Raw genomic sequence first — 20,907 nt, forward strand, 5'->3', positions numbered from 1 at the left:
TATACTGTTTATATTTATATATACTGTTTATACTTATATATCTTATATTTTATATTTACATTTCGTTTTTACCTTGCTTTATTTATTTAGGCTTAAACCGGGACCTGAGTGCTAATTTCGTACCACTTAGATGTAAATGTGAGCTGGTATGACAATAAAGTTCCTTGAATCCTTGAATCCTAGTTACTTGTCAAACCTCACAAAGCACGCATGCATCCATGATACAGAACCTGACCAACCATCCTCACAAAAACTAAAAGAACCAGCAGCCCGACTTTAAAAAAGCACAACATATACTACACAGCAATATCAGCCTTATAGACATTTAGTGCTGCTATATGATTCAAACAATATCCATATATTCATGTCATCATTAAAAAGTGCAGTCTGACCTGAGAGTCTTCAGGCTGCAGTTTGGACTCTCCAGTCCAGCAGACAGCAGCTCCACTCCTGAATCCTGCAGCTGGTTCTCACTCAGGTCCAGCTCTGTCAGATGGGGATTGGACTTCAGAGCCGAGGCCAGAGAAGCACAGCTGCTCTCTGTCAACCTGCAGCGCCTCAATCTGAATAAAGAATAAAATATGGAGCTATAATTTCCAGTGGGTTTTTTTTTTTTTTGTTTGTTTGTTTGTTTGTTTTTTTATAATTATCAGTCATAGGTTTTTCAAAATATTCAAAAAGGCAGGACAAACCAATTAAATAATTATTATAACAATTATATTAATAATAATATTGATAACACTAATTTATATTTATGTTACACTTTTAAAGGAAAGTTCCAAAGTGCTTTATAAAACCATCAGAGCAAATGAAAAGATAAAGATATCACCTGAAATGAAAAGACATCAAAATATTAAAAACACAAATAAACAGACAATGAAAGCAGGAAATGATCAAAGGTCCAAAATAATTCAAATTCAGTGCTAAATACAGTAGACGTGAAAACAGCCATAGGTCCGTCCATAAATAACAAATGAATGGCTCAGTGAAAAGTCCTCAGATGCCTTCAGTCTACCATCTTCTCAGAGTAAAACTGGAGAACAAGAGCTTCTGCATCACATGACACCAGCACCCAGTCTCTGGACCAATCAGGGTCAAAGTTAGGAGCATTTCAACAGACTGACCAGACAACAGTATTCTCCAGTGTCGCTCTGAAAACACGCTTCAGATTAGGGATGAGAGTTGGCAGAGAAAATGTGAAGAGCAGTGGAATTCAACCAGCTGGACTGCATGGCCAGAGCTCTGCTGCAAAAATATTGCACCATTTTTTAACTAATGTCAAATCTAAGGAAACTTGTTGTTTGACTTCTTGTAAAAAGTACGCCATCATACTTTTAAAAACTGCACTGATAAGCAATGAGAAATATGTCATTTCATAAAGAAAGATTAAAAGAAAAAGGAATAAGGCCTAAATTAAATGAACTAAGTGAAAAAACCTGACATCCCATTTCAGCGAGGTGTTTTTGTTGACTTTCTTGATCATTGGGTCCTTAAAATAATTAATTTGAGAACATTTTGCATTTTGGTGCTTTGACAGCTATATTTTGACTCTGAATTTTGACACTTGGAATCTTGAAATAAGATGTTAATCTGGATTTGTCAGGGGAATGTGGCTTATAATGATTGTAAAGCGATTAATACACCTGCATGTGAAATAAGCTGCACTTTCTTTTAGTTTTATCACGGGTCTTATAAAAGACACAGTGGTTTCTGTGAGTTGTGCACTGCAGACTTTGCACCCTGCAGACTGTTTTCGCTTGCATGTGGTTTTGCAGATAAAGTCCTTATGATTTTGGAAACTAAACTTAATGACACGTGAGTTTGCTGACATTTTTCATGGGGATTTCCCGGGGACGCCAAACATAACCACGGCTTCTCCAGCCGTCTTCATGCACTCTGCGTGTTCAGGGGGCGTCACTCAAGGTGTCCCAAAGGCTGTGTGACCTGGGAAGCAGCTGCACTTTTCTTTTTTCTCTTATCACAGCAGTGAGAGCCTGGTCTCAACCGGTCTTGATCAAAAATCCAGAGTCCGCCCAGTCCGAGACCGAGACAAGACCAAGTGAAAATATTTTTGATTCTGAGACGAGACCGAGACCCTCAGAAAGTGGTCTCAAGACCCAGACCGACCTCGAGGACTACAACACCAGTAAGATCAGATTGTAACTGATTCCACAGAGTGTTTTTTTACAGACAAATGAATGTGGGATGTATATTTGTGTATCTTTGTACAGGTGTGCACATGTCATGTATGTATGTATGTATGTAGGTGTATATATGTGTACTGATATACATATGCTTTGTTTTTCTTTTTTTTATTTATATATGTAGTTACTGATTTATTTTTCTGTCCCCTACAACTCTCTTCAAACTGGGAGTGGAAAGCTTCCAGGTTCAGATGTAAATAGTTTGTTGGGCCATGAAAGGAAAAGTCTGGAAAAGCAAGACTTGAAAAATTACAACTTGAAAAATTCTACGCTGATGTTGTGTGAGCCGAATATTAGAGTGTTTAATACCAGAGGCCTGTATCACGAAGTGGGATTAAGGTGTTAGTGAGATGCCTTCAGGCTCAACTCCGGATTTTCTGTATCACAAAGCTGGTTCACCTCTCATCAGGATTGAAAACCTGTCCTGAACCTGTCCTGAAAGCTAGCCTTTCCGGGGCAGGCTAGCTTTCAGGACAGGATTGAATCCTACATAAAGCTCCGCCCCCTGACCAATCAGCTGTTTGCCAGAACGTGGCCTGCCCAATCATTGACGATCCCCCTGAACGACGAGTCCAAATAAGGAGAGCATTACGGCGTGAGAGGATTTTCCTGGACCGATCAATCCTGTTCGTTCAGAGATCCTTTCCCTGAGTTGGGTCTCACAATAGAACAGACTGGAAAACAGGATCTCTGTTGGGCTCTACGTCAGCCATAAAGATGGACCTTTACATGTCAAATAGGAAATGTCTGTGTAAGTGTTGTGTTGCTGTTTTAACCCGAGGAGTGCTGGCTGAGAGAAAGGACACTGTGTGGAGGACTAAACTGAAGGTGTCTGATGGTTGTAGACCAGTGTGGAGGGTGTCTTATAAAGCTCTGCTGGACAAAAGATCAGGTGACCTGCAGTGGAGGATCCTGCAGGGGGCGCTCATACAGCGTATGAGGGCGCTTCATGTTTGATGTGTTTGCCTCTGACTTAAATTGAAGTTGTTGTTCTTGCTGCACTGCCCAAGTTAACTGACTGGGCCTATATCTGCCTGACAGTGAGTGACACAGATGGAGGAGTTCTCTTTTTGCTTACTATGTTTATTGCTCCTTTTTATTGTATTTCTTTTTACTGTCTTGTAAGCCCATGTGGGCTGGGCACCTTTTCTGGTGTATGACACGTGAAATAAAAATGACCTTACCTTACCTTACCTGACCTCTCTCTCTCCTGACACATGAGACAGTTGTTAGTTACTTGTCAAACCTCACAAAGCACGCATGCATCCATGATACAGAACCTGACCAACCATCCTCACAAAAACTAAAAGAACCAGCAGCCCGACTTTAAAAAAGCACAACATATACTTCACAGCAATATCAGCCTCAGGGTTTCCGCTACATGTAATTGATCGTGGCGCACCGCCACGGCTAAATAAAAGCCGCCACGGCTTGGGAATGATGATTTTTTTTTTTTTTTTTCCCCGGGTGTTAACACAATTAAGTATATTGTATGAATGACCTGTGAAAACGACCCTACATACACACATAGCATATATTTGCGCACATATACTTACTATGATCAGAGTTTTAAATGATAAATTAAATATCACGACATGTTACACTACGCCGCAATTAATTTTATTTTGAAAACGCACCGGAGTTATCACCCGCCCGCTTTGTCCTCCTGCTGCGCGCTCAAGAGTGGAGGCGGTAAGAAGCAGAGGGAGAGAAAAGGGCGAGAGCAAGGTACCTAAGCAAGATTAAGTTTAATCCATTTTTTGTTCAAGCCTGTGAAAACGACCCTAATGTTATTAATGTTAACATTGCATTGCGACCGACAGTAGGGCTGGGCGATATGGACCAAAAGTCATATCCCGATATATTTTGGCTGAATATCGATTTAAGATATATATCCCGAATTTTTTTCCTTAAAGTGAGAGCAAATGTTCAGTCATAGTCAAAGCCAAATATGACATGACGGGGCTGGAGCTTTTTTGGGTTGTGGATGGCTTGTGGCTGGGGCTTCTGCAGTGTCCCTGGTAGTATCTGGGGGGCAGGAGCTGCTACAGGAACGTCCTCTCACTCGGCCCTCTCACCTGCCGTGTCTCCACTGAGAGGCCGAGTGAGAGGACTCTCCTGTAGAGTTACCGGGCGGTTGCGCGACCATGACCGGGGCATCAAAATGCCTGTTGTTAAAAAAGCCTGTTGTTAGCGTTAGCTAACGTTCCCTAAAACTAACGTTAGCGCCCCTAAAAATGCCGGCTAAAAAGTGTGTTGTTACTGTTAGTTAACGTTAGCTAGCACGTTAGCGTTAGCTTGGTAGTGTTGGCCGTGTTGCTAGGGGACGCCTAGCGCCCGGCTGTTTGCTTTCTGTTGACACCACATCGCGCCGTGAGTAAATCCAGTCAGCACCAAGTAAACCCCAAGCCCCACCCAGGTTTGGTTTTTCTCAATTTACCAACTTCCACTTACTTTAAATTGTATTTATGTGTAGGTGAAGACAGACCTGAGCATCAGCCACCTCTGATGCTCAGATAAAGTGTGTATTGGTCCGAACCAAACTCTGTGTTTCTGTTACATTCTAACACATTTGGTCCGGTTGGATTACACCCCCCCCCCCCACCCCCCTTGGGGACATTATGGTTCGGGGGGTGGGGGGGGGGGGGGTGGGGGTGGGGGGGGGTGGGGGGGGTAATCCAACCGTCCGTCCACCTCAGCACCACAGTTTCAAAAAATCCTGGGGGAAACCCTGAGCCTTATAGACATTTAGTGCTACTATATGATTCAAACAATATCCATATATTCATGTCATCATTAAAAAGTGCAGTCTGACCTGAGAGTCTTCAGGCTGCAGTTTGGACTCTCCAGTCCAGCAGACAGCAGCTTCACTCCTGAATCCTGCAGCTGGTTCTCACTCAGGTCCAGCTCTGTCAGATGGGGGTTGGACTCCAGAGCCGAGGCCAGAGAAGCACAGCAGCTCTTTGTCAACCAGCAGCTCCTCAATCTGAATTAAGAATAAAATATGGAGCTATAATTTCCAGTGTTTTTTTTTTTTTGTTTGTTTGTTTTATATTTATCAGTCATAGATTTTTCAAAATATTCAAAAAGGAAGGACAAACCAATTAAATAATTATTATAACAATTATATTAATAATAATACTGATAATACTAATTTATATTTATATTAGACCTTTAAAGCAAAGTTCCAAAGTGCTTTATAAAACCATCAGAGCAAATGAAAAGGTAAAGATAACACCTGAAATGAAAAGACATCAAAACATTAAAAACACAAATAAACAGACAATGAAAGCAGGAAATGATAAAAGGTCCAAAATAATTCAAATTCAATGCTAAATACAGTAGACGTGAAAACAGCCATAGGTCCGTCCATAAATAACAAATGAATGGCTCAGTGAAAAGTCCTCAGATGCCTTCAGTCTACCATCTTCTCAGAGTAAAACTGCAGAACAAGAGCTTCTGCATCACATGACACCAGCACCCAGTCTCTGGACCAATCAGGGCCAAAGTTAGGAGCATTTCAACAGACTGACCAGACAACAGTATTCTCCAGTGTCGCTCTGAAAATACGCTTTAGGTAACAAAGAAACAGGAGAAGGAGGCTCATTTTCAGATTAGGGATGAGAGTTGGCAGAGAAAATGTGAAGAGCAGTGGAATTCAACCAGCTGGACTGCATGGCCAGAGCTCTGCTGCAAAAATATTGCACCACTTTTTAACTAATGTCAAATCTAAGGAAACTTGTTGTTTGACTTCTTGTAAAAAGTACGCCATCATACTTTTTAAAAACTGCACTGATAAGCAATGAGAAATATGTCATTTCATAAAGAAAGATTAAAAGAAAAAGGAATAAGGCCTAAATTAAATGAACTAAGTGAAAAAACCTGACATCCCATTTCAGCGAGGTGTTTTTGTTGACTTTCTTGATCATGGGTCCTTAAAATAATTAATTTGAGAACATTTTGCATTTTGGTGCTTTGACAGCTATATTTTGACTCTGAATTTTGACACTTTGAATCTTGAAATAAGATGTTAATCTGGATTTGTCAGGTGAATATGTCTTATAATGATTGTAAAGCGATTAATACACCTGCATGTGAAATAAGCTGCACTTTCTTTTAGTTTTATCACGGGTCTTATAAAAGACACAGTGGTTTCTGTGAGTTGTGCACCGCAGACTTTGCACCCTGCAGACTGTTTTCGCTTGCATGTGGTTTTGCAGATAAAGTCCTTATGATTTTGGAAACTAAACTTAATGACACGTGAGTTTGCTGACGTTTTTCATGGGGATTTCCCGGGGACGCCAAACATAACCACGGCTTCTCCAGCCGTCTTCATGCACTCTGCGTGTTCAGGGGGCGTCACTCAAGGTGTCTCAAAGGCTGAGTGACCTGGGAAGCAGCTGCACTTTTCTTTTTTCTCTTATCACAGCAGTGAGAACCTGGTCTCGACCGGTCTTGATCAAAAATCCAGAGTCCGCCCAGTCCGAGACCGAGACAAGACCGAGTGAAAATATCTTTGATTCTGAAACGAGACCGAGACCCTCAGAAAGTGGTCTCAAGACCCAGACCGACCTCGAGGACTACAACACCAGTAAGATCAGATTGTAACTGATTCCACAGAGTGTTTTTTTTACAGACAAATGAATGTTGGATGTATATTTGTGTATCTTTGTACAGGTGTGCACATGTCATGTATGTATGTATGTTTGTAGGTGTATATATGTGTACTGATATACATATGCTTTGTTTTTCTCTTTTTTATTTATTCATGTAGTTATTGATTTATTTTTCTGTTCCCTACAACTCTCTTCAAACTAGGAGTGGAAAGCTTCCAGGTTCAGATGTAAATAGTTTGTTGGGCCATGAAAGGAAAAGTCTGGAAAAGCAAGACTTGAAAAATTACAACTTGAAAAATTCTACGCTGATGTTGTGTGAGCCGAATATTAGAGTGTTTAATACCAGAGGCCTGTATCACGAAGTGGGATTAAGGTGTTAGCGAGATGCCTTCAGGCTCAACTCCGGATTTTCTGTATCACAAAGCTGGTTCACCTCTCATCAGGATTGAAAACCTGTCCTGAACCTGTCCTGAAAGCTAGCCTTTCCGGGGCAGGCTAACTTTCAGGACAGGATTGAATCCTACATAAAGCTCCACCCCCTGGCCAATCAGCTGTTTGCCAGAACGTGGCCTGCCCAATCATTGACGATCCCCCTGAACGACAAGTCCAAATAAGGAGAGCATTACGGCGTGAGAGGATTTTCCTGGACCGATCAATCCTGTTCGTTCAGAGATCCTTTCCCTGAGTTGGGTCTCACAATAGAACAGACTGGAAAACAGGATCTCTGTTGGGCTCTACGTCAGCCATAAAGATGGACCTTTACATGTCAAATAGGAAATGTCTGTGTAAGTGTTGTGTTGCTGTTTTAACCCGAGGAGTGCTGGCTGAGAGAAAGGACACTGTGTGGAGGACTAAACTGAAGGTGTCTGATGGTTGTAGACCAGTGTGGAGGGTGTCTTATAAAGCTCTGCTGGACAAAAGATCAGGTGACCTGCAGTGGAGGATCCTGCAGGGGGCGCTCATACAGCGTATGAGGGCGCTTCATGTTTGATGTGTTTGCCTCTGACTTAAATTGAAGTTGTTGTTCTTGCTGCACTGCCCAAGTTAACTGACTGGGCCTATATCTGCCTGACAGTGAGTGACACATATGGAGGAGTTCTCTTTTTGCTTACTCTGTTTATTGCTCCTTTTTATTGTATTTCTTTTTACTGTCTTGTAAGCCCATGTGGGCTGGGCACCTTTTTTGGTGTATGATACGTGAAATAAAAATGACCTTACCTTACCTTACCTCTCTCTCTCCTGACACATGAGACAGTTGTTAGTTACTTGTCAAACGTCACAAAGCACACATGCATCCATGATACAGAACCTGACCAACCATCCTCACAAAAACTAAAAGAACCAGCAGCCCGACTTTAAAAAAGCACAACATATACTTCACAGCAATATCAGCCTTATAGACATTTAGTGCTACTATATGATTCAAACAATATCCATATATTCATGTCATCATTAAAAAGTGCAGTCTGACCTCAGAGTCTTCAGGCTGCAGTTTGGACTCTCCAGTCCAGCAGACAGCAGCTCTACTCCTGAATCCTGCAGCTGGTTCTCACTCAGGTCCAGCTCTGTCAGATGGGGGTTGGACTTCAGAGCCGAGGCCAGAGAAGCACAGCAGCTGTCTGTCAACCAGCAGAACCTCAATCTGAATTAAGAATAAAATATGGAGCTATAATTTCCAGTGTTTTTTTTTTTTTGATATTTATCAGTCATAGATTTTTCAAAATATTCAAAAAGGAAGGACAAACCAATTAAATAATTATTATAACAATTATATTAATAATAATACTGATAATACTAATTTATATTTATATTAAACCTTTAAAGCAAAGTTCCAAAGTGCTTTATAAAACCATCGGAGTAAATGAAAAGATAAAGATAACACCTGAAATGAAAAGACATCAAAATATTAAAAACACAAATAAACAAACAATGAAAGCAGGAAATGATAAAAGGTCCAAAATAATTCAAATTCAGTGCTAAATACGGTAGACGTGAAAACAGCCATAGGTCCGTCCATAAATAACAAATACTTTGACAGCCATATTTTGACTCTTTGAATTTTGACACTTTGAATCTTGAAATAAGATGTTAATCTGGATTTGTCAGGTGAATATGTCTTATAATGAGTGTAAAGCGATTAATACACCTGCATGTGAAATAAGCTGCACTTTCTTTTAGTTTTTGCACGGGTCTTATAAAAGACACATGCCCCTTTTCCACCAGAAAAAAACTGGTGCTGGTTCAGAGCTGGTGCTAGAGCCGGTGCTTAACTGGTGCCAACGAAGAACCGGTTTGCTTTTCCACCAGCCAAGAGCCAAGTGGAGCCAATTCAGAGCCACGTCATGACGTCATCGGAAAACGTGATGACGGGTGCGCGAGACGCTCGCTCAGAATCACAATAACCATCATGAATGAATGAATGAATGAATGAATGAATGAATGAATGATACTTAATTAATCCTTTGCAGGAAATTACATTATCATGGCAGCTTCATCACTTCAACACACATAAAACTGCACACTCATACTATACAGCGGCTGCAGCGTCTCTGTCTCTGTCCGCCCGTCCTGTCCTGAAGCCGCTGAAACTGATCAGTGAGTCGGGGATGATGTTCGTGAGCCGCGTCTCAGTCAAGCATATAACGCTGCTTTCCCGATACAGTTTCTGGCCCCGGGTGGAGCAGGATCTGGATTTATTAGCGATGCAAATACTGCTTGTGTCTTTACAAGCCTACATTTCAATCCAGAGGCGAAAAACACAATTATTGCCGGCTACCTGTCGGATTCGTGATCGGAACGAATGACAGCTATGTTTAGTTATAAAACGGGTGCTTCTCATCCTTAAATGTGATTGGCTGAGCCGCGTTCCATGCCGTTGTAAAATCAGTATAACCCACGGCTTCTCGGGGATTATTGTTTATGTTTATAAGCGTTCGCAGTTCGTTTTGTTTTGTAACCCCGCCCACCAATGACGCGGTGGGCCGCGTCATCGGTTCTTTCTCTGGCTCCTGTTTAGCCCCTGCTCGGAGTCGGTGCTTGCCTAGCACCAGTTTGGAACCAGTTTGGCACCAGTTTGGTCCCAGCTTGGGCGGTGGAAAACCAAAAAACTGGTGCTAAGTCAGGCACCGGCTCCAAACCAGCCCTGGTGGAAAAGGGGTAACAGTGGTTTCTGTGAGTTGTGCACCGCAGAATTTGCACCCTGCAGACTGTTTTCGCTTGCATGTGGTTTTGCAGATAAAGTCCTTATGATTTTGGAAACTAAACTTAATGATACGTGAGACTGAATCCTACATAAAGCTCCGCCCCCTGACCAATCAGCTGTTTGCCAAAACGTGGCCTGCCCAATCACTGAGGATCCCCTTGAACAGCGAGTCCAAATAAGGAGAGCATTACGGCGTGAGAGGATTTTCCTGGACCGATCAAATCCGTTAGATTTTGCCTCTGACTCTCTGAGAGAGAGGCTGTGATGCTGATGTGAAGCAGCTTCAGGCTAACAGCTGCTGCTGTACAGAGCTGACACTCTGCAGGAGAGGAACACAGGAGAGATCATTACAGGACATCTGATCATTAAAAGTATGAAAAGAGGCGTTTCACAACATTTTAGGGACATTTAAAATGGCACAATTAATCAGCTCTAAATATTTTTGGGGTCAAATTATTCCTGGGTGAGAGAATGGGCCTGATTGACAGCTCGCTGATGCAAATGTGAAAAAGGATCATTTGTCCTTCATTCCAGAGGCGAGTCGGCCTTTAGATTTGCCTTTTGTTCCTGCTGAGGTCTAACGCAGCTCAGAGTCTGATTTTATTCAGGCTGTCAACCTGATGCGCTGACGGGACTGAATTTTGGCGTCCGCTTTATTTTATTATCGCCTGTATAACAGGCGGTAATAAAAAGGCAAACTTAACAAATGCAATGACGTTCTTGTGTTTTTGTGTTTTTACTTGCTCCCATGCTCTTTTAACCCCTGAGGGGGGTTAAATACACACAGCACATCTGTGCAGCAGTGGTGTAGTCTAGTTTATTCTAGTGGGTATACGCGCGCATGCACATGCACGCACGCGCACACACACACACACACACACAGGCTCCCTTTCTGAAACGTTAACGTTAGCTCCAGCTGTAGTGTCCCCCAAAATATAGTCAAAAAGAACCCACTTCGTAACACAGAGAAGGCGACTTTATGAACGGGAAAGTGAACGTTATGTCAAAAAAACATACTGATATGTATCTCTGTGCATTTTTAAGTTGTTATACGGAAATGCGGGCCCTTTTCTAGTGGGTATACGCCGTATACCTGCGTATCACGTAGACTACACCACTGCTGTGCAGTGAGTTCATGGGTTTCAGTGTCAGATGTGGAAACTTGAGCCGTTGACGTGTAACTTCAGCATTTATGCAGTTGGCAGTTCGTTACCCAGAATTCTGCCTTCTCTTCGCAGCAGCCGCGCTGTGCGTTTTTCCTTGTGGCTTATATTTGTGATTGGTCGGCTCCTGATGATGTCACGGCTCTTGATGAGGCAAACCTGGATCGAGTGAGCGAGCTGATAATCAGTGTTGTGATGCCGGTTATCCCTGATCACCAGGATCTCCATTAGTGCAGCCGGATAGGTCTGAGAGATCCAGGGAAAACTGAGCTGCTGCCTGATACAGGCCTCAGGTGAGACAATGTATAAGGAATGCTTTTCCAAATAAAAATATCTTAAAAATAACTAATAAATAAATAAAAAGACTGACCAGGTGGTGGCAGTAGAGGTGGGCCCATCAATATATTGATATAATATGGATACTGTGATATGAGATCAGATATCATGTGGGATTTGGGATATGGTAATATCTTGTGGCATCAGTGTTGTCCTCTCCTGCTTTTAAAGGCTGCATTACAGTAAAGGGATGCAGTTTTCTCAACTTATTAGACGCTCCTCGCTGCTCTGTTATTGGCCTCAGCCTGCTCGCTCATCATATCCATATTACTAATGACTGTTTAGCACTAATTTACACTTTCATGAAAACACCAACCAGTCATCCTAACAATATCCTCACAATATGGATATCACAGTATTCAGTCAAAAACATGGTGACAGTCCACTGTGTTCATGTGGCTCAGTCTGAGGGACTAGAGACAGAAAATATCCTGAAATATACAAAATGTTCATTTGGCATGGTCGTCTGTCAGCCTGCAGAGTTTAAACAAAGTTTTGCATGGGAAGTAGGTGAGCTGTGAAAAAGTGTGTGAAGATGATCAAAATAATAATCAATGAAAAACAAGAGATCCTAAAGGTTCAGAACAGTTCCAAGACAACAGTAACCATGAGGGCATGTGATCAGGATGGGAAAAGTTGGACATACCAACTCCATCCCATCATGCCTAATCTGTGAAAGACACCAGAATGCACTATATGCCCACATGGGATTTTTGTCCTTGATGATTCTTCAAGAAAATATTGGAATCCTTTGTGAATCCATAGTTGGACAAAGACCTCGATGATGGTGTCCTCTATATGTTCTGTGGAATTACCACAATAAATATCAGATTCCCACAGATGGAGGCCATTTGGACCCAGGCATGTTGAAATAATGTACAATATCATCACTCAAGTTCACAGTTTTTCACTTCAATTTTCATTTCATTTCAGTTTGACAACAATTTGAGATGTAAGCCTGTAAAACTCCTGTTCAGTTAACAGAATATTACATGTTCACACATCATTAAAAAGTGCAGCCTGACCTGAGAGTCTTCAGTCTGCAGTTTGGACTCTCCAGTCCAGCAGACAGCAGCTCCACTCCTGAATCCTGCAGCTTGTTCTCACTCAGGTCCAGCTCTGTCAGATGGGGGTTGGACTTCAGAGCCGAGGCCACGGTTTCACAGTGAGTCTTTGAGAGTTCACAGTCAGAAAGTCTGTAATTACAGATTTAATGTCAAGTCTGTGATTTTCTTGTGTTTATATAGTGTTATATTATAGTAATATTAAATTGTATTACAGGATACAATTTTTTTGAAAGGTGCTTCATGTATAATATCAGAACAAACCAAGCAGTAGAAACCTGATGCTCAAGTTCAATTACTCAGGAAAAACTCTGGTTTTGAAGTATTGTAGGGGTGAGCTGCTGTGGGCATCACCATCATGTTGCCTCCTTTTTACCCTGGACTGCCTGAAGTATATTTTTTCTCTCAGAATCAATCCTTTATCCTGAATATTTAGAGAACTACATATCTTTAATATATTTCTGACAGTGGGTATGGAAGCAGCTCTACACTGTTTGTATAATGTTGATTTGACATCAGGACTAACCGAGCCTTCCTGCAGTTCCTCACAGTTGGGATCAGTCTCCGTCGTCCCTCATCTGATGTGTTGTACGCCTTCAGGTCCAACACATCCAGAACCTCCTCTGACATCTGCAGCATGTAGGCCAGAGCTGAGCACTGGATCTCAGAGAGTTTCTTCTTTGATCTGTTCTCTGACTTGAGGAACTTTTGGATGTCCTGAGTTACTGAGAGGTCGTTCATCTCCATCAAACAGTGGAAGATGTTGATGCTTCTGTCAGGTGAGACACTGTCAGTGTTCATCTCCTTCAGGTTGTTGATGGCTGTCTTGATGTCTCCTGCTCTGCTCTGTGTCCAACCCAGCAGGCCTCCTAAGAGCCTCTGGTTGGACCCCAGCAGGCCTCCTAAGAGCCTCTGGTTGGACCCCAGCAGGCCTCCTAAGAGCCTCTGGTTGGACCCCAGCAGGCCTCCTAAGAGCCTCTGGTTGGACTTCAGTGAGAGGCCATGAAGGAAACGGACAAAGAGGTCAAGGTGGCCATTTTTGCTCTGCAGGGCTTCAGACATGACTGTCTTCAGGAAGATATCCAGCGATGGCTTTTCGTCATCACATTGTCTCCTCATGACTCTGGCCAGTACCTCTGTGTTCCTGTTGGTGAAGCAGTGGAAGATGTAGACTGCAGCGAGAAACTCCTGAATGCTCAGATGAACAAAGCAGTAGACTTTTCTCTGGAAGAGCACACACTCGGTTTTGAAGATCTCTGTGCACACTCCTGAGTACACCGAGGCCTCTGTGACATCAAGACCACACTCCTCCAGGTCTTCTTGGTAGAACATCAGGTTGCCTTTCTCCAGATGTTCAAACGCCAGCCTGCCCAGCTTCAGAAGAACTTCCCTGTCAGTCTCCATCAGCTCCTGCTGACTCCTGTCATGTCTCTCATCGTACTTGTGCTTCTTCCTCTGTGTCTGAACCAGCAGGAAGTGTGAGTACATCTCAGTCAGGCTCTTGGGCAGCTCTCCTCTCTGGTCTGTAGTCAACATGTGCTCCAGAACTGTAGCAGTGATCCAGCAGAAGACTGGGATGTGGCACATGATGTGGAGGCTCCTGGACGCCTTGATGTGTGAGATGATTCTGTTGCACAGCTCCTCATCACTGGATCTCCTCCTGAAGTACTCCTCCTTCTGGAGGTCAGTGAACCCTCGCACTTCTGTTACCCTGTCCACACATGTAGGAGGGATCTGATTGGCCGCCGCAGGTCTGGAAGTTATCCAGAGGAGAGCCGAGGGAAGCAGATTCCCCTTGATTAGGTTTGTCAGCAGGACGTCTACTGATGATGTCTGTGTGACATCAGACACGACCTCATTGTTCTGGAAATCCAATAAAAACCTGCTTTCATCCAGGCCGTCAAAGATGAACACGACTTCACAGACGGCGAGCTTCTCTGCTGTGACTGTCTGTAATGTTGGATGGAAAACACGGAGCAGCTGGAGAAGACTGTAGCGCTCATCTTTGATCAAGTTCAGCTCCCGGAACGAAAGCAGAACCACAAGACTGACATGTTGGTTTTCCAAGCCCTCTGCCCAGTCCAGAGTGAACTTCTGCACTGAGAAGGTTTTTCCAATGCCAGCAACGCCCTGCGTCATAACTACTCTGATGTGTGTGTCTTGGCCAGGTAAGGGTTTAAAGATGTCCTGGCACCTGATTGGAGTGTCACTGAGGGTCTCCATCTTGGATGTTGTCTCCAGCTGCCACACCTCATGTTGGGTATTAACCTCTTCCCTCAGTCCCTGTGTGATGTAGAGCTCAGTGTAGATCCTGTTGAGGGGAGTTCCACTTCCTGCTGCAGCAGTTCCTTCTGTCACAAATTCACATCTCCTCCTCAGACTGATCTTATGCTCATCTAAAACCTCCTGCAGAACGCCGTCCACTGGGCTGGTTTGACTGGGTGTCTGTAATCCAGGTCTTGTTCTGGATCTTTCTCCACACTGGGGACAGGCAGAGTCTCCTGATGGATCAGACTGGTCCCAGTCTGAGGTGATGCACCGTCTGCAGAACCAGTGTCCACAGCTGGTGGAGACTGGATCCCTCAGGAGCTCCTGACACAAAGCACAGCAGGACAGCTGCTCCTTCACATCACCTCGACTCCTCTTCCTTTCCCTGTGGAGATGAAAGCACTTTGTTTATGTTTAGACAACATTATGAAACAGAAATCTTAAAATCTTAAAAAAAAAAAAAATGTAAAAAACAAGCAAACATGATGATGGGACACTTGACATTTAGCGAAGGTTATTACAATTATCATAAGCGGTCTCTTATGTCACTTTGTGTGACTACATTTACATGGACAAAACTATTCTAATATTAATGCAATTAAGATATTATTTACAAGACTAAATGTCCATGTAAGCAGCTTGACATCCACTTTGACTTTTTGCAGCAGATTATGACAAATACAGCAATCCAAGAGATTGACAGTTCATGTTTTTGTTTTGTTTTTGTTTGGAAACTCGCTGCAACAAGCTTTCAACAAACACAAGAGGACGACGCCCCCTTATTTATTTATTTGATTTATTTATTTATTTTTGAAAACAGGGACAAGGTACAGGGGACATTAACCCGAAAGGGAGAGATGCACTGTACAAGGCTATAGCCCTAAAGCTAATTTCCACCCTTAGTCCCTGAACAAACAAATATACAATCATTAAAATATTGTAAACTAACAAACCATCGGCCATAGTTACTTACAAAGCTAATACAAAGCTCAGACCCTTAAGACCCAAAATCCCCCCCCCCCGGTATGTGCTTACACACACACACACACACACACGCACACGCGCACACACACACACACACACACACACACACACACATACACACACACACACACACACGCACACACACACACACACACATGCACACGCACACAGCCGCAGGTGCGACTACAGGTGCGAGCAGCTCTGGTGTGACAGTAGCCACTGCTTTGTTAAGCGGGAAAAAGTGTGTAGATTTGTTGTGGTTGGGAGTTTGGTTGGGAGGTTATTCCACTGTTTTATGGCAGTTAAGATGAAAGACGATTTACCAACAGCAGTCTTACGTTGTGGGATCCTGCACGCCCCCTCGCCCCCTTGACTTAACCCTGAGATTAGTCACCATGGTTACTACTTCAGTCTACTACGACTAGACCCCATAACAAATATCTGAATCCCCTCCACATCCAGGTGGGTTTTCATGCTGGGTCCCAGTGCTCCTGTCTGGTTCCAGGACCAGAAGTCAGGTGTTACAACACTCAGGCTGGACAATATGCTGATCTCCTGATCAATACTATCATGACACCTGGGAGCCGATCAATACATATTGTGATTGTTAAGTATCCTCTTATCCTCGTTGTGGAAATGCATCAGAAACTGGCCCTCACTGTCAGTCCAGCTGGAGAAGCAGAGCTCCTCTGAACGGCCTCGCTCTCTAGTTTGTGTCTGTAAAGTCTGATGAGGCTGTGATTCTCCTAGAGGTCACTAGAGGTCATTTTCTCCAGCGACGTCCAGTTTGACAAAAGTCTCTGGCTGCAGTGAAATGGCTGCTATGGGGGCCAACATCATCACACAGGAATCAAATGTGGCTCATTGAATCCACAAGAGTCTCAGCTTTCCAGTCAAAGCCAACTGATGCAGCTCCAAGACTGTTTAGGCCCCAGTCTGCACACACACACACCACAGGTTAAAAATAAAAAAAACTAAAACTAAAATTTAGTCCAAGTTAGAAACAATATATTTCCAGAGTTCTCAGGTTCTGTAAATGCATTGTGAAAATAATACAGCGATTTGTTGAACCTTGTGTTATTTAACCTTGAATCTTGATGTTGAAATGAAAATGCCCTTTTGAATAATTATTATTTTTAAAAGAGATTACTTTAACTCAAGTAAAACATTTGACTGAGCAGCTTCCACTGGCAGTGCAGTAATATTTGACCAGGAGGATCTACACTTTAACTCGAGTCATGGGCTTCACCACTGCTCACGGTGAAGCACCTCCATGCTGACGTGTGTGTGTGTGTGTGTGTGTGTGTGTGTGTGTGTGTGTGTGTGTGTGTGTGTGTGTGTGTGTGTGTGTGTGTGTGTGTGTGATGTGAGCCATGCTGCATCAGTCTGAGCAGCACACGATCAGATTTATCTGTCAGTCAGTGTGAATCTAAACTTCAGACTCAGGTGTGTGAAGAACTTGTGAGTGCAGGTGCACGTGGAAATGTTCTCAGGTGTTTTGGTGCAAAACATCAAACAGCATCACAGTTTATGGAAAACAGCACAGACCCAGATGTGTTTTGGTTGAACAGCTGGATTGCAGAGCAGGGAGCAATCCTCACTTCTTGCTCTGCTATATAATCTCAGTAGGCCTGTCGCGATATGTGATAAGTCGGTTAATTGCACGGTAAATTTAAATGAAGTTGGTAAATTTTCTGATTGCGATTAATCGCCACGTTCATGCGTGTTTGTTTTCCTCGTCTCTCTGCCAAAGAGAGCAGAGGACAAGAGCGTCTGTCAGCCAGGTGAGCTGCTTCATCAGAGGAATGAACGGAGGGAACGCTCCTGTCATCGAGTGTCTTTGTCTCTGTGAGGGGGCGGGGCCATGGGCGGCACACACACACACACACACGCACACGCACACACACACACACACACACACACACACACACACACACACACACACAAAGACGAGGCGGAGAAAAGAGCGAACAACATGGAACTTCTTCTGAAACCACAAAGACTTGAGTCTGTTATAATTGGCCTTATAGTTCAGTGTCTCTTGTATTGTCCAGTGTATCATATAGTTCAGGACAGCTTGTCCACTTGGAGCGGGCTCAGCATAACAGAGGACAGATAAAACAGGAGCCAGATGTACTTTATCTTGTTAGTTAGGTCTGTTGCATTAGATACACGCCCAGTCAACATCCACACACACAGCATCACACATTCTAGGAACAAGGCATGGACAGTGGTTGGCCTGTCCATGTCTGGGTAACTGGCCAATTATACTCCAACCTCTGAACGGGGCAGGCCCAGCCCAAGAACATAAATGTGTATCATTTCCTGATATCAGGGCTCATTCTGACTGAGATCCTGTGGGAGCTCTGTCACTCTGAGCCCAGCGCTGCCTTACTTTACCTGTGACCAAAATAAATATTTTGTAGAAAACTGAAGATTTTCTCCGGTTTGTTCTTGTCCATTTCAACGTTTTTGGTTGTGTTTTTTTTATTTTTTTATTACAGTGCACTTTTTGTTATCAGGGCCAGTTTTTTGTATTCATAAGGTCTTTATTTATATATTTTGGTATTTTTACGTCTTTTTTTATTTTGGATATTTAAAATTTCTTGTTTATATTTTTGAATATTCTTGTTGAATAAATGTTTATTTCTCTTCAAAAGGGTGTTCTTGCATCATTATGCCTTTATTATCATAATAAAAGTTTAAAGAATGGTCTGAAAATGTCAAAATTACAGCAATAATAAAAATTGTGTTAAAAGCACAATATTACACAATATTATCGCTTATCGCAATTCTGATGCAATTCATCGCAAAGCAAAATGTGTTTTTGTGACAGGCCTAAACCTCATGTCATCATATTCCATCAGGCTCACAGTCTGACAGCTGTCTTACTTTGTGTCTGGAGCTCCAGGTTCACCACTGAAGACTGGAGGATGATCTTTAGACCGGTCACTCTTCATGGACAGACGGCTGGACACTGCAGACGCTGCTCTGCCCTCCTCTTCCTCCACACAGTCACTCATCTTCTGCTTTAAGTCAGTCTAAGAGGTGCACACACACACACACACACACACACACACACACACACACACACACACACGCACACACAGACACACACACACACACACACCACAGGGATGATATATGGGTTGATGTTCTAGTTTCCTATTGGACAACAGGCATTAACTGTATTAAATGGAGTCAGTCACATAAATAATGTGTGTTTCAACATATTTTTGTAGAAACGTCAGTTATTTTGTTGCTATTTTATATTTAGTGTATGTTTATAATAATTTTGTATGTTGTTTTTTCTACTTCAATTCCAAAATAGTTATTTTGCAAATGTATGTTTTTTTAATTTTAATTAAATTTTTTTGGTCATTCTTTACACTGATCTCATTTTTTTATTATTATTATTAATGTCTTGCTAATTATTTGTTGTATTTTTCCCCTCATGTCTCAGAAAGTAATAAAGTGAATTTACGCAGGTGACAGAGGGTTAACACACACACACACACACACACACTGAAACAAACACACACACACAGTGTCTTCATAGATCACATGTTGCTCTTCACTCCTCCTTACTCACTTTGCTGACCTGTGAATGTCGTCTTTTTTACTGAATAGATTTTACATTCACAGAAAAATAAAGACGTTAAAAAAATTATCTAAAATCTCAGTGTGTGAATATTTTCCCAGAGCAACAGCAGTCATCCCTACATTAACCATATTGAGGTATTTGGTCAAAATATTTCTCGATATTTGATTTAGTCTCTGTCACCCAGCCCGAGCCTTACAATGAAATTCGACATTTTAATTTGAATTTGTCATGGCGACCAGTTTCATGCATGCAGCGTTTGGTCTTTGTAAAGGAGCCGGGAGCCGCTGATGATCTGCACAAATAAATGCAGATTCACAAATAATTTGTGAAGCACAAATTCCCTTTAGGAATGCACAAATGAAAGAGCGTGAATGCAGCAAAGCTCATGGACATGTTTCCCTGTTTCTGTCCAATCCAGAGGCTGCGTTCCAGACGCTGCGCTCACCAGCAAATCCTGGTGACGTCATGAAACCTGCAAATGTTTCTTTCAGTAGTTTTGGTGGCGCACCGTGTTCCCTTCATGTCTTTTTCTTGTTGTTGTTCTCAGAGAACAGAGCCTCAGCACAAAAACACAAACTCCTTTTCATCAAAGCTTCAAAGCAGATGATTCTTTCTTGTTAAGGAGCCACAGGTTTGGCCCTTATTCTCTTTTCTGTTTTGAGGGACCAGAGGCCTGTTCTCACCCTGACAAACAGGAAACACTTTGCTTTCTGTTCAGGCTGGAAAAAGAAAAAGCCACAGGCCTGTTCAGGGCCCTGGGAACACAGGGGGCCCTGCCCAGTTTGAAAACTATTAATAGATTTGCATTTTTTATGAATTAATTTATTCATTTGTCCATTTTCCAGTGGCGGCTTTCATACATACAGATCCGTCTGTATTTCCTGTGGAACAAACGGAATTAAACGGCTTTAAAAACGTGCTGTCTGACGGATAGAACTGGCTAACATTTTTTGTTTTTACCGCCTGATGAGATTTTTTTTTCATCACCACAAAGAAAATGATCACTACTTTTACTTTTTAATTTTATTTCTAACAAATGAACTCAACAGTGAAAACGCAGCTTGAAAATGGCGTCGGACAAAAGTAGTGACTCACAGCAGAAGCGGCAGTTGGTCTCATGATGACGAGTTTCTTTCTTTCTTTCTTTCTTTTTTTCTTCTCACACTTGAACTCAAAGATCAAATCCTCTCCTGCCGTCTGAACGTGTGCAGCTCTTCTACATCATGACAGTGGGACAGTCCAACATTAATGATGATGATGAGCCTCCTGGTCGCGGCTCGTTCAAACCTTCAACCAAACTTTCATTTTCACTCGTGCTGCGTTCACGTCCTCGTCGACTCATGGGAAAATTCAGCAGCTCCCACCTGCGTCACTGCGCTTTGGGACTCTGGACATTTTTCAAAGGGTTAGAAAGACAGCAGGTAAGTTATGTCAGTGAATCAGGAGGAGGCTTGTAAATATTCAGG

At 42.6% G+C, this 20,907-nt stretch overlaps 1 protein-coding gene and 1 long non-coding RNA gene across 2 annotated transcripts; both read right to left on the bottom strand.

Moving 5' to 3' along the window:
• Positions 1–400: 400 nt before the first annotated feature.
• Positions 401–13,704, bottom strand: LOC115354417 (ribonuclease inhibitor-like; the record flags this gene model as incomplete). Its single annotated transcript, XM_030044810.1, has 6 exons — positions 13,629–13,704; positions 13,112–13,148; positions 12,547–12,717; positions 8,292–8,462; positions 5,020–5,190; positions 401–563 (listed from the first exon to the last, which is right to left on the bottom strand). Coding segments are annotated over exons 1-6 (789 nt in total), but the record flags the coding sequence as incomplete, so codon positions are not given.
• A 1,512-nt stretch (positions 13,705–15,216) lies between these two features.
• Positions 15,217–20,705, bottom strand: LOC115354090 (uncharacterized). Its single transcript, XR_003927760.1, has 3 exons — positions 20,537–20,705; positions 18,730–18,878; positions 15,217–15,238 (listed from the first exon to the last, which is right to left on the bottom strand). It is a non-coding gene; the product is annotated as an uncharacterized LOC115354090 (long non-coding RNA).
• Positions 20,706–20,907: the final 202 nt, after the last annotated feature.

Source organism: Myripristis murdjan, chromosome 22 (genome assembly GCF_902150065.1).
Source record: "Myripristis murdjan chromosome 22, fMyrMur1.1, whole genome shotgun sequence".
Taxonomy (NCBI): domain Eukaryota; kingdom Metazoa; phylum Chordata; class Actinopteri; order Holocentriformes; family Holocentridae; genus Myripristis; species Myripristis murdjan.